Source organism: Lonchura striata, chromosome 3 (genome assembly GCF_050655825.1).
Source record: "Lonchura striata isolate lonStrDom1 chromosome 3, ASM5065582v1, whole genome shotgun sequence".
Lineage (NCBI taxonomy): Eukaryota > Metazoa > Chordata > Aves > Passeriformes > Estrildidae > Lonchura > Lonchura striata.
The window spans coordinates 67,402,422-67,417,401 of NC_140705.1; the positions used below are offsets into that span (position 1 = coordinate 67,402,422).

Consider the following 14,980-nt stretch of genomic DNA (forward strand, 5'->3'; position numbering starts at 1 on the left):
ATGGGTAACTTTTGAATTAATTGCATTCAGAAGGAATAATACCATTCCAATGATACAAAAAGGATAATTGTATCAATTCTAACAAAACTTTTTTTTTTTTTTCCATTAGAAATATCCTTATGGCTTAACTTCCCAGAGATGTAAGAAATGCTCTGAAGAGGGCTGTTGATAACTATTTATTTTATTCTGATGTGAATCATTCTTTGCAGGAGCTTCTCCCCAAGATCATAGGAAAAAGCCCACAAACTAATTTAGATTAAACATCCAATACCTAGACAGGTAACTTTAGGCAATTTGGATTCTACCCAAAACTAAGACAAGAATTTGAATAAATATCTATCCCTTTCCTTCTTATAAAGCAGTGACACACTCAAGGTCCGAAGATATTTCAAGCCAGAAAGTATCACCCTCTTCCCCACCATCTGAAAGTCATCTGAAATCCACTGATTGCTAAACTAAATTTCTAAGTCACCAAAGTAAGCAAACTCACTCATTAATTCCTGTATTTCTACCTGATTTGTTTTGCTGTTGTTTAGTTAGCAGCATTCATGAACAGAAATCTAAGCATTAAGAATGTGTAATGAGGAAATGAGTCAGATGTATATAAACTATGTAACAGGTAATGTTAGATAGAAAGAAAATCGTATCACTAGTCAATGTAAACATATGTCAGTGGAGAAATCTGTTGGCTTCAGGATGCATAGCTGAAGTTTGGTTTTTGATAAGAACTCTACCAAGGAAGGCATGTTGTTGAACTGAGCCCTGAAGCAGGGAGGAGAGCCAGATATTACTCTGTACATCTGTTCCAAATATAATGTATCCCTTAACCATCCTTATCCACAGGAAAGAGACTGTCCTTGCCTTGACTGAATTATTCTGAGAACTCGAGTCTACAGTATCACCCTTTAGGCACCACTCATGCCACCTTTCTTTCAGTACAGGTTCTCTGACCTGTAGATATCTTCCTCTGTAAACCTTGGTAAAGGTAGGTAGCTTCAGCTGGTTTTAATGAAGTATTTAATGCCCTCCCGTTTTTTAAAACAGTGCTGCCAGACAAGGAAATATGTTTGTTACAGAAAGGAACAGCAGCTGAGCAGCTGATTTTACTCTGAATGTTATCATATTCTTTCTTTCATCCTTTTCTACAGTCCAGGAATAAAATCATAATCTTTATCTACATTAAGTCAATGAAAGAAATCTAGTGTCAACACCCATGAAGAAAAAACAATGTAAAAAGAGAAGCAAGCATTCCTAATTTGTCAATATTGGTACTATTCTGGAAGACTGTTTGACAAAGCACTGATGAAAACTGTGTCAGGTGTCACCTTTTCCTTTAAATAGTACAGTTTTCTTATGGGGAGCCAATATAATAGCAATATCAGTTCAAATCATAGGGTGGTTCTTTAATAGCTAGTAATTTTCGAGGACAGCCTTTAGACCTTGCAGCAAATAAACAAATTCAATCTACAAAACCTTGTTTCCTTACTAGATAACTTCAAATTAGTCAACTTTTCAAGGTTCTGCTATTTGTAAGATAATAGCTCTTTCTCATCCCAGCAAATGAAAGGAACAACTGGCAAAATTTTAGTAAGACTGTAAATCCAAATGCAGTATGAAATCTTAAAAAGTGTGTTAATGTCTCAACCCCTGTGACATATGCATTAGATGTTAAAATGCCATTTATTTAAAATCCTACCACTCTGAAAGAAAAGCAAGAAGTGTAAGGAAACTGGTGATGGGTAATAGTAAGGGTCCAGCAGCCAAAGTTCTCAGGTGGGGCTTTCAAGCTTTCCACCAGAGAGAGAGGAGAGAGAGTAGTTGTTGGTTGTTTAGTTGCAAATATAGCTGAGGTGAATTTCAAAGCAAAGTTAGTTGAGACAGATTTTCACTCATACAGAGAACAGAAATTTATAGTGGACATTACTTTGACAGTTACTTTTACTTAAAAGAAGCCTTTTTTACAAGAGTCTAGCATTCAAATGACTTGTTAAACTCATGATATTCTCTCCAGCAAATTGATGTGCAACCAGTCTTTGTTTCCTTTAGACATGACCTTTTCTCTAGGATGCACCTTGTTTGGGGGAAGGGGGGAAACTCCACTTAGCAGGTATCTTCCACAGCTTGTTTCTGGTTATTTTAACAGTGCAACAGTATTTAGCAAATGATACAGCTAACTTGATGGGTTTTACTGTAGTTTTCTTCTCATAAATATGACATTATTAAAAACCCTATAACCCACATTAGATTACAGGAAAAAAGATCACCATCAACATAGTCTGCTGCTCTGAAATGGTTGGTTGTTGTCCACATCCTCACTTTATAGTAATCCCAGTTATTACACTGCTGCAGCCTAAATATTCTACCCAAGCCAAAGCTCACCTCAGAGAAGAGGCACAATGAAAAGCGTCTCTCTCTTTTCCACTTCTAAATGCACTGTACTCAAGATGAAGGTCACTGTTTCTTTACCTCTTGGTTTAAGAAAGTATTTTGCTGAATTCTCCTAAAATAATTGGGAAGATGGCAAGATTGCTACATGTTTTGCAGGGGCATGTTCCAGAACATTGCCCTTCAAGTCCTGACTGAAAATATGTTGAACTATAACTCATTCACTACAAGGAAATTATATTTGTCTTCTGTCAGAGAACCACTAAAGTTTCTTATGTCCAGATTAATTGTATCTACTAATTTTAATTTTCCAGACATGGGATGAAAAGATTTGCTAGTTGGGAATTCTGTAAAGATGTAAGTCAAAAACCAAAAAACCCCTTTAAGCACATGTATATTGAGACTAAATAAATATATATCAAGACTAAATAAATAAATAAAGTACAAATAAAGTAATAAATCAAAACAAAGAAAAGAAGGCAACAAAATTTAATCTCTACATAATATCTCAGCTGATTCTGAGGACTGTTTTGTCTATTTGACTAGAGAAATATCCAACTGATATAATTTAAGGGTTTTTATGATGAAAAACCTTTTTTGTTATTAAACAGAAATTTTTCTACTTGTTCAGAAGTTACAAAAAAAAGCAAATTCCCACCTCAGGTTTACATATCTTTAAATGCTAACATTACAGCAAGAAAAGAAAAAAGGACAATTAGAAAATGGTCTCATTTCTCCTAATGCATTCTGGGATTCCATTTTTTTCACTTGCATCAATAAAAAACAACTTCCTCTTTATAAGAAAGCATTCTAACATCTTCGTACTGTTACTGTTTGGAAGATTAAAGTTCTTTTTATTGCTAAAGGAATTCAATTAATCCAGCCATATACAGTCTTTTCAACTAAGGTTGTTTCCTCAAATATGAGTCAAGCAGATATAAAAATATTCCAATTTTATATGCTTATTGAAAGTGATTTTTTTGAGCTTTACAGTTTTTAGCTATAATCAGGTTTGATTTATGCACAAAAATGTTTCATGTTGAAAAAGAAAGAAAATAATCTTAGAAAATAGTTGTTCAACTGAGATGTGGTTTGGGGCTTATCCCTGTTTTTTCAATGTTTTGTTTTAAATGTGATTGCTAAACTTCTTCAAGTCTGATCTTCATTTTTTCATTTCTTTTTTTTTTTGTTAAATACTTATCAAGACAACAATCTTGATTATCTAATAAGTGATCAGTAACAAAAAACAGAATGTGATTTTTTACAAGTAACTGTCAAGTCTGCTTGTGGTTAGGCAACAACAATTTAATTTTATTGACAAAAAGAGATGCTTTCTATGTTTAGGTTTCCTGTTACAAAGTTAACACAACAACCCCTGAGACTGGCTCAGTTGGTCAGAGTCTGGGGCTAATAACAAAAAGGTTGTGGGTTCAATTCCCATATGGACCATTCACTTCAAAACAAAACTCAATGATTCTTGTGGGTCTCTTTGAACACAAAATATTCTGTGACCTGTGATTTAATACTAGGTTGGCACATATTTTGCAGTCCTGAATAGTAAACATGACATTTATTTGAAGCTGAATCTCCAGGCCAAGAAAAAGAAAAAGTAGTTGAGTTGTACTTACAGATTAACATTCTCATTCAGGCTGCCTGAAATCCCACTAGGCTATAAAGCCCCCCTAGTCATGTCCTTGTAATACAGAACTACAGCCCAAGAATGTACACCAGGAAAAAAAAAAAAAAATTAACATACAGACAAAACTCACATAAAAAGCAAATATTAATTTCCAACTTAAAATAAAAGTGTCTAAGCCTTCTCTTCCTTTGCTTCTACTTTGAGCCATGTTATTCCAATAATTTATGAAATTATTTACTACAATTCATGTGTTTGAGTTTTCACATACTGATGTGAAACACAGCAGCCATCACAGCAGTGACCCAACTGTCTACATGCCTTGTGGATGTGCAGCATATTCAAATTACACCGGATATTTCCAGCTCCCAGCTGTATAACAATCTGCATCTTTGGGCTCTCTGGCAACATACAGCATGCAGATCATTTCACTTCCAAAAGGCACTTGGAGAGAACACATTTAAAAGGCCAAGAAGTCACTTTGTTATGAGAGTAGCTCAGAAGTTCTTCCAGCACAACAAGCCCAACTGCCTAAGGAGCCCATCAAGAGCCAGATGTCAGAAAATATCTTTCAAGAACTTGCCATTTGCATCTTGTGATTGCCGTCCAAGAAGGAAAAAAAGGTGGATGAAGCATCTGATGGGACAGGATGGCAGGCAATCCCTGCAGAGTAGTATCCTGATCAGAAGATTTACAAGACTGAAATAAGAGATTAAAATTAATGAATAGCTAATGATGGAAATATTTAGGTGCTTATTTGCACCTAAACCTAAACATTTATTGGCAAGAAAAATATGTTTGTTTTGTTTTGTTATTTTTTAAAATCTTGCCAATTAGCTACATATGTTTACAATAACATAAATCTAACTTATTGACACAGTTAAATTCCAAGGCATTATGAATACCTGGAATGGTAAATATGATTGGAGTGCTTTATTTATTCTTTGCATTAGTTTTATGTTTGAACTTACAAAATTAACACACTTTTTTTTCTTCCACTTGAGCCTGGGAACCTATGCTGTGAACAAGATCATTATTGGGTTCAGAAGCAGGTAATAAATGAATAGTGAAATGGACAGATTAACAACCAATTTTGAAAGTTCTAGATCAATGTTTGTTCAACTATCAGAAATAGCACTTATAAATGTGTAGATATATTTAAAAAGAGATTTCTTAAACTATACTGTCTTTAGCTTTTGCATACTTCATAAGATTTGTTGAAACCGTATTAAAGTATGTACTCTTTCTAGGGAACCGCAACCGAATTCTACCATTCATAGATCCAAAAAAAGCAGTTTGTGTAACCTTACTTTAAATGCAGTAACAGAGTTATAATGTTGCCTTGGGGAATTTATCTTGTTACAAGTTCCTAGAGATATACACAAAGCTCCGAGGAAGACAGTCCATAACCCATGCTTTGTCCTTGAACCAGCATTTCCATCAATATTTTACTAGTCATTTCTAAAACAAGCAGATAACTTTCCCTTTGAATTGTGACTTCAAAGCACTCAAAGTTTTGGATCTGAAAATGTTTTCTGATTACATACTTAATCTAATAAAAAGTAGTATACAGGACTATTTATAAAGTATTTTCCTACAAAGGATGACAATTTCTTAGGAATCTTTCTTGTTCCAAGCAACCCTGAAATCATCATTAAACACTGGCAGCTTAAAGACTACCTCTATGTATTTACCAAATCTTACTCCAGCTCTGACAAGATAAGATGAAAGAATAGTGTTACTAGCCAGGGTCAAGAGTTATGGCAGTATAAAATGCAGAGCATTTTGCATGATGACAGGATTTTTTTAAAACATAATTTCAAGTGGGTTTTTTTGGTAATTTGTTTGGATTTTTGTTTTGTTTATTATTTTTTCCTCCTGAAGTAAGATAAGAAGTCATAAAACAACATAAGTAAATGGAAAAGAAAAGCATTTTCTAAAGAGATAGCTGAAGTAGTCCGGTAGCTATATAAAGGAATATTATAAAATGCATGGGAGAGGAAAAAGGAAAAAAAGGTCTCTAATTTTTGTACAAGAGTCAATGCAAAACAAAGGTTACTTCTACATGCATTGTAATTGATGTAATTTGATTTCAGAACCAACATTTTATTTGTTCAATTCTCAGCTTTATCTCCCTTCTGGGTATGTTTCTTAGCACACTTGATCAACTGTGTTTCTCCCATGAGGATGCTCAAAGCAAACCCATGACAAACCCTTTTGCTGCCTAGCCCACTGTTGTAAGGCAAGGTAGCAACAGCCCTCCTTTCCCCCCACAAAATTAGGTTATATTTTCAAAGAATACTTTAAAGAGAAAAGCCAGCAGCTTTTGGTCTGAGCCTGACTATACAATTTTCATTCCTCAGTTGAAAAGAAAAAAACTAGATTATAATTTATAAAAATACTTGCAATAATGAAGTCTTCATGTTCTTTCATCCTCCTTTCAGTCTTTGACTTGCTTTCTCTTCCACCTCTGTAAACAAAATTTCACTCTCTTAACTTACATCTTGATCTGCAGCATTATTTCTTTTCTGGATGTTGTCCCTTAAGACTCCAAACAACTTTTGTTAATTTCATGTCCTTCCCCTCTGTCTTTCCCTGTTATGGAGGTGTTCTCCTTATCTCCTCCTTCTTCTCAGTAGATCTCAGTTCTCTGAGCCATTTCTTTCCTTACTCAATTTCTTTATAGCCCTTTCAATGATCTTTTTGTCAGCAACAAGGAGCACCTGAATAACTGCATCAGTGCCACAGCGGTTTTAAAACTAAACATGTTTAAAAGAGATGTTAGAACCTCTTCTGTCACAGACTATTATTTATACTTTAAACTTTTGTATTTGACTGGGACTTTTCACAAGGATTTTGAAAGAAAGCAATGATGGAAGCCAAGGTACGTAAACATCATAAAAGTTCTGGAGATGGTTTGCAAACAGCAACCTCAAAACAAGGGGAAATTAAACATACTGCTTTTATCCCCAGACAGTTTTCACTGTCAGGTGCCCTCAGAAGGCCAAGATGTGCCTTGTAACTCATCATGTCATGAAGGTCCACCCCCATTGCTCCTAACAGAACAAGAGCAGAGCTAAGCCTTCCTTTGCCTTCAAGTAGGGAGTAAAAAGGACACAGGATTTGGACATATTTCAAAAAGTTTCCCTAACTGCCATGGAGAGAGAAATGAGCTAATGCATTACCTCTGTTCTAATTAACCTTTTCAGTATATATGCCAGGTATGTACTACTGCATATGTCCCTTAGAAAGTACGACAAGGAGGAAATAAACCTGATTATGAGGTATACTGTAAATTTTGAAATGTGAGTGTGAAACCTGTAGAGAAAAACCCTGGGAATCAGTGTTGATATAAGCATAGGAAAGAGAAAAGCAAGCCCAAGAATTAATAAATTTATTCAGGGATATTTGCAGATTAGTAATATTTTATAACACTTGAACAGAGAACTAGATATGCTACTTGCTTTCACAGACTTGTCTAAAAAAATTAAGAAAGAAAAAAACAAACCAAAAACAACCTTCCTCCGAAAATTAGTGATAAAGGCAAGAGGATATAGTTTGAGTTATAGAGAATACATCTGCTTCCTCAGATGACAATATGATAAAAGATATTTAAATTTGCAAAAGTTCTCATATATTCACATAAAAATTGAGATGCAGGAATTAATATATCTTGCCAAGGAAAAGCTCTTGAATAAAAGCAAAACACCAAAGTGGATCAGGAAGAACTACTACATGTCATTAAAATGGTTGAGGAGACTTCTTCTAAAGAAAGTTATAAAAATCCCATGAGTCAGTCTGACAAAAGAACTTGCTGAAGAATCAGAAAACAGAAGAAAGCTGTGAAAAAGCCAATCACCTAGCCAACTTTTTTTTTCTTTTTGAGAGACTTCTCACATTTCTCTTCCTGTTTCAGTCCATTTCATCCATTGCATGCAATTGAATCTCTTATAAGAAATAAAAACAACTCTTCCCAACAACATCTAGTGTAAGCAGCAAAGCAAATCCTGTGGAAAAAAGGCTTGCTGTTCACATTTATCTCCAATACTAATTTCAGGGGAAAATCAACAACCAAACACTGATATTTCTAACTAATTTTAAATTAATACACTTGAAGAATACAGGAAGTATGTGTAAGAAATTTTGTTTTGATCAAAGCAAATTCACATCTGATATCATTGAAGGTTTTGCATCTAAAGCAAATTAAAGCACTTAACAAAAAGACACCAACAAGTAAAAAGTTACTAGTATAAACTGAAAATTGGTATACTGTTGTAGATAATTTGATAGTGTCAGTTGATACTATTGCTGTGATTGATTTTATATACATTAATTGATTTTTAATTAATTGCATCAGATTTTCAATCCATTTCAAATATTGCAGAAAAAAAAAAATATTGCCCCTGTGCCTGAATGCCTCATATTAAACCTGTTTTTTGTTCCACAGCACTGTGCATATCAAAGAGCATGTTAGAAAAATACTATCTTCATTTTCTAGAGATTCTGTAGACATGAAGTGCCTTCTCTTCTACAGACACTTACAGAATTTGGTCCATTATGTCTCTTCTTGGTCCATTTGGTCTCTTATTTCAGTTCTCCAGGATGGTGAAAATGACTACGGGTAGCAACTTCTCCATTTTTCATAGAATATCAGTATCAGTGGAACTTTGTAGGAAAAAGTCATGACTTCAACCTGCTTTCTGAAGTGGGATCAACAGGCAAATATATACAACAAGTCACAGAAAACAATTGAAATGCCTGAGAAATACACAGGCAAGCAATGACAGAGCTTGCCTTCAACCCAGCCTGTACTCCACAGCAGCAGCTATCACTGCTTTTCTCTCTTACATTTCATACAGCACTCTCAGAGCTCCCTGTTTGATGTTGACTCTGCAAACTGTGAGATGCTCATTTCTGGGCTAGAAATGCCTTAGGCTAGTATTTTTAACCTCCTGCTTTCACTTCCATGGATTTCTCTATTCTCCTACATGCTGGCTGTACTGTTGAGATGTATGCAGTGATAAAAGGTGGTAGAAACTCCTTGTAACAAGGGTATAAAAATTTGAACAGAAACAAACAAAAGGGTTTTGCCTCTTCTTGGAAAATAGTTGTATTTATGGGTAATCCTGTAGGGTACAGATCAGTTAAAAATTACTATGAAACAACTGAACTTAAAAATATCACTATGTAAAAATGGATTTTTTTTTCACCTTATAAAAGAAAGTGCTAATTGGGAGTATATAAGGTATTAACATTTTTATCAGCATTACAAAGCTCCAAAGGGTTTAACCAACTTTTACTTTTGCTGGTACTGTTCCATGCCTGAAAACAGTTTTCTGTCAGTTTTGGTTAACATCAGCTTTAGTAATAAATGGCTGCAGCAGTTACTCATAATTACAGTTTTGTATCTGGAAAAATAGGTTCATAGCATTTAACCAGTTTTTAACTTCACACATTGAATTCCAGACCTAATTGCAAAATGCTTCTGAATGATGCTTTGAAAATTGTAACTCACATCACTTGTGTCAAATGGAAATTATAACCAGCAAGCAATCTCTCTGGATGCCTACAGAAAAAAAATTGAACCATGGTTTATGATATAAAACAGTAGATCATCTCTTGGTAATTTCCTTTCCTCCTTTTTCTACCTCACAAGAAAAGATGATCAATCACTTTTCCAATCTGTTTCAGCACATAGCTGCCCAAAGCTTTGACAGGTGACAAGCACAAAATACCAGACTTCAGCATGGCTGAATACCTGTACTGTGAAACTCAAGGCTAATACTGCTTTGAAGGTGTTGGCACTGTTGAGACCACAGAGTATCTTTGCCTTTACATTACATTACTGGGGACAAATTAATTATTTAGCTTTCTTAAAGTTTACCTCCACAGGAACTGAGATAGGAAATTAAATTAAATTAGGAAATAAAGCAGGACCTGCTCACTCAGAAAACCTACCCCTTTATTATTGCAGAACCAACTTTACTATTGGCACAGTTATTAACTATTGTTAATAGTTAACAACTATTAACAATAGTTAATAACTAGTTAATAAGAATAGTTATTAACTATTGTTAATAACTCATATTGACACTGCAGAATCATCATATCCTCATAAGATGGATCTAGGAAATAGACAATTGCCTAATTATTGTTCACAATTAAATAGAGAAGAGAATCCATTTAAGAGTCATAGGCTGAGCTAGAAGCATCACCAGTTAGAAGAGACCTCTATGTTCATAAGCTATAGATATATTTCACCAGGATTATTAAACACCTGACCTTATGTGGGCCTCATCAGGAAAAATTCCACAAGAAGTATAATATAAAATTTTATAAATAGAAAAATAATTTATGAATTATGATTTTTAGACCAGTCTAATGTAAATCAACTTTTCCTTTCAAACAAGAAGGAAAAAGTAAATTTCTTCTTTACATCAACAAATAACACCAATTCTATGACTTTGCCACATGGCTAAACACCTTTTGAAACCAAATTGTGGAGCAGTGCATTTGATACAGTGTCATTTTGAAATTTAGAAAGACAGTGCATGAAGGCCAACGTGAACATTTATTCTGAAAATTTACATTGAATATCTATCAAGTAACTAGTGAATCTGTTTTTTCATGTCTTCAGCTGAACACTCAAACAGCTTTTAGTGGTCACTTAATGTCAGTCTTGGGCCCAGTGACTCGTAACAGCTGATTAAAATGTTGAACACCATATGCAGGCACAAAGAAAAGAAAGAGCCATTTTGAGACGTTTTGAAAGCTTTTCTTTGAGTTTCAGTTACATGGATGACAAGTAGGCTTGATAGTGGAAAGGGGACAAAAGCTCACCTACTCTGAAACTAATCTAACAGAGTAATCTTATTTGAAAATAACATATTATAAACACCAATAATTATGTTAGATTGCTGTGTTACAAGATAAATTGTTATGTCTTGTTATTGCCAGAAGATTGGATTGCATGCAATGTGGAAAAACATTGCAAAAAATCTAGGAATCACATTAATAGGCACGTTTAAATCTTTACATCACTTAAAGTTCCATTGCCATTGTCTTTGCCTCTCATCATTTTAAAAAGATGGGAAGGAAACAAAGTTACTGCAGTTGTAATGCCATACTACAAACTTCTTCACCCACCCACCAGCAGAAATCTCCCAAGATGTGCTTTAATGGCTGGTCACAGATTCACAGAATCATTTAGGTTGCAAAGGACCTTAAGATCATTGATCCAACCTTTCATCCACCACCATCTTTGTCAACCACACCATGGCACTGAGTGTCACATCCAGTCACTCCTAGACTACCTCCTGGACAGTGACTCTAATTCCATGGCAGTCTGTTTCAATGCTTAACAGCCCCTTCCACAAAGAAATCCCTTCTGCTCTCCAGCCTGACCCTCCCCTGGCACAGCTTGAGGCTGTGTCATCTCAGCCTGTCACTGGCTGCATGGTAGAAAACTCCAACACCCAGGTTGCTCCACTCTCTTTACAGATAGATATTGAGAGTGGTAAGGCCACCCTGAGACTCCTTTTCTCCAGGCTAAACCACCCCAGCTCCCTCAATAACGGGACTCAATTGAAAATAGCATAATCATTACATAAGCCAGCATTAATCAGAGCAAGTCAGAAACTTGGTTTAAGATCTGATGGTTCCTGGCTGCTTTTGAGCACTGATGGAAAAGTGGATGTGCATGGAAAGTACTTATGTACCTCCCCTCAGTGTTCCAACAAATCTTCTATAGGCTTTTAAAAACATAACTACCTGGCTTGGGCAATATTTTTGCAAGCAACATAGTTGCTATAGCAAACTGAATTTATCAAATTGTACTAGATACTAGTACTTACTAATGCAGCATTACCTTGAGAATAGCAAATTTATTAGCATACATTACCTAAGAAAGAGAATGAATTTTCAACACCTATTTTTAATAGCTTGTTACAGTTACAAGAAAATTGCAGTTCTGTGAATTCCTCTTGTTTTACTAAAGTTTTTTAATATGAAAATCTAATTGAATATTTCACTGATTATTGCTGCAGTCAATGATCATTCTAACCCCTTATTGTTCAAGCTGTGAAATGGAATATTTATAACAGACATAACTCACATATAATCGTATCCTTAATAACCATGTGCTGGTAAGGAGAATGTCTGATCATAGAAATATTTTGTAACAAGAAATCTATTCTCACTTCCAATTTCCAATACATTAAAAAAAAAAAAGGGTTATACGTGAAAATCTAACATGCTTACAAATAACTTTACTGCCTTCTTTAAGGTTTTGCAAAATGAAACATATTAATTTGCACTCAGTAAATTAGCACAGATCATTAAAACTATCTGCGAAATTCCTCAAATCCAAAAGTCATGATTAACAGCTCTTTTGCACTTGAACTAAATTAAAATTTGGGCATTCAGAGTTGCTGGCAACTTTTATGTTAGCAAAAATACACAAGTTGAAAGTGGATTGCAAACAAAACAAAAAAGGCACTGAGAACCACTCAAGTATTAGACAGAGAACAACATTTAGTTGCATGGCTACATCCTGGCAAAATCCTTTTAGTCCTTTCTGAAAAACAAGACGAAATCTACTCCATTAAACATTTGTGTGTCAGCCATGCTTAGAAAAAAAATCTTTGGCTGCAGCTACATTACTGAACTTTAAGTTGTGCCATGCATCATTTCAACTAGATAAAGTTTTGGAGAATAGCTAAACCTTATTTGTTTTATTTTTTTGGTTTGGTTTGGGTTGTTTTTTTGTTTTTTTTTTCCCCTTGTCTTTGCAATCTTGACTGGTTATTGCTTGCTCCACCAACAGTGGATAATAGGATTCTCTATAGGGAAAGAAACAAACTCAAACCTATCTGAATAGTCCAGTTTCTGTTTGCTGGCAGGAGGGTGTGGGAACAGAGGGCTCTGAGCAAAAGATGACAGAAAATAGTTCCTTAAAACCAGACAGACAATGGAATTCTTACATTTAATGGAACCTGAAGGCTTAGTTTGAAAACACCTCATTATTTAAACATTCATCTATGGGTAAAGAATTCACCAACATTATTCTTTACACTTATCTCTGATTTTCCATGTAGTGATGGTCATACTTCAAGCTGTCACTGCTGCTCTTATATTTCTCTATGTGTAATTGTACTTCAAGGGTGTACATCTCTGACAATGTGCAAATTCCTATTTGTGATGAGACTACTACAAAATATGAAGAATTTTTCAACAGTCATCTCAGCAAAGTCAGCAAAAGAAAAATCATTGCTACCCAAAATGGTCTCAAGGACCAATTTTCCATTTTGTTACAGCTGGGAAAATCCTGAAGCTGTAAAAAACAAGTAATACTTAAAAGCATCATTCTCCACCTTGATGTTGTTTTGCCATCCTTCCCCAAATTCCTAAAGAAGACATCTGATTAATTACCCCTGGGCTGTCAGAAGTCCCTCTGTGTCCCCCCAGTGCTCTGCTTTGGTTGCAGAAAGGAAAACTAGACAAGATCAGAAGAGCTGAGTTTTGGGAATGGCTGCAAAAGTCAATTATATATTTGAAAACACCTGAGATACACAGACAACAGCATGTGAGATAACCTTTTTGATAGGATATACACTGTGCTCAAAGCACATCTCTAGACAAAAGTATTTATTTGAAATGACAGCTTTTTCTATCTTTTCGAACTTTAGATGAACCAAAGCAGAGAAGTCATATATTTCATATCTCTTCTTCGAAGTACACACATAGGATGTAAGATACCATAAAAGTTGCAGTATAAATCAGTTGTCATCATCTGTCATCTTTAATATTGACATTGTTTCTCCAAAACAGAACAAACTTCTGGGGAATGACAGGTGATTTTCTCTTATCATATAACTTGCACATACTTTGTCCCTTGGTCTTTTTTCCCCAATTTCACTCTAGTTTTATTACTATTGGCTAGAAAGTGCACTCTAACAAAACTTAGCCAGCTTGTGTTTCATGTTCAGTCAAACTTTTAGCAAAGCACTGTAGGAGCCACTGCAGTGAACCAGTGGGGTAAAGAGGGAGCTGGGTAAGAAACAGCAAATTAGGAGCCCCAAGATGTAAGACCAGCCCCCATGTCCACTGCTGCCACACCAGAGCAAATAAATCACAAGGTGACTTGGTACAGTTTATTTTTTGATCTCTTTACCACAGCCACTGCTGGCTACACTGAATTAACATGAAAGGCCCTGCAGCATATATTGTATACTTAATGCCTAACAGCTAGATACAACATATGCTCTTACATATTAAAAAAAAATCTTCACTCAGAAGGAAAAAAAAATTGAATACAAATTTGTATCAACTTCAGGAAAGTCAGTAATTTTACATCACCGAAAGAGTTCAAAGGAAAGAATATGGAGTCCTGCCTGGGATCTTTCTGAAACTGAATTTTGCTCTGGCTAATGTCAGACCAATATAAATTCTGTGGAAGCCCATTAAATAAATATATATATATATATCAACATAACACAAGCTGGACCCTATTTCAGGATCTTCTCACACTGCCTATAGAGAGACAAATGAAAATACTAACAGGTTTGCAACACAAATTAAGGGGTTTTGTAAATATCATAATTTATCATGTCACATCTAAATGTCACCTTTAGTTCATATAAATGTCACCTAATTAGTTCATAGAAACACTTTTTCTGAAATTACATCAGTCTTAAAATTTCAGAAAGGTCAGAACTGATAAGCAGAAGCACATATATTCTCTCAGAAAATTCTCTCTCAATTCCCTGTTTAGAGTTACTCTGAAAAATAGATGACAGAGAATTTTGTCTTTGGTAACTAATGTAAATAAGACAACCCTGAGACAATGTTTAACACAGATGTGTGCTCCAAACAGTCCTCAGTGGCAAGACACACCTTATGCCAACTAAACTTTTGAACAGTAAAAAGCACCGAGTTTAAATGCAAGTCCGAGTTTTATCT

The 14,980-nt window shown here is 35.0% G+C and overlaps 1 protein-coding gene across 22 annotated transcripts in view; it reads right to left on the minus strand.

The window, feature by feature from the left end:
- CHRM3 (cholinergic receptor muscarinic 3) overlaps positions 1 to 14,980 on the minus strand; it is a 267,267-nt gene that overhangs the window by 142,114 nt on the left and 110,173 nt on the right. For 6 of the 22 annotated variants that reach the window (XM_085576752.1, XM_085576750.1, XM_085576749.1 and 3 more), the window contains 2 exons: positions 6,428 to 6,491; positions 4,605 to 4,720 (listed from right to left, as the gene is read on the minus strand). The exons of 13 other annotated variants lie outside the window; for them this stretch is intronic. In XM_085576752.1, the coding sequence (XP_085432878.1) occupies positions 4,605 to 4,720; positions 6,428 to 6,491 (180 nt within the window). Of the gene's footprint in view, positions 1 to 4,604; positions 4,721 to 6,427; positions 8,722 to 14,980 lie in introns of those variants that run through there. 3 more of the 22 variants (XM_085576754.1, XM_085576756.1, XM_077782122.2) reach the window with 3 other exon arrangements.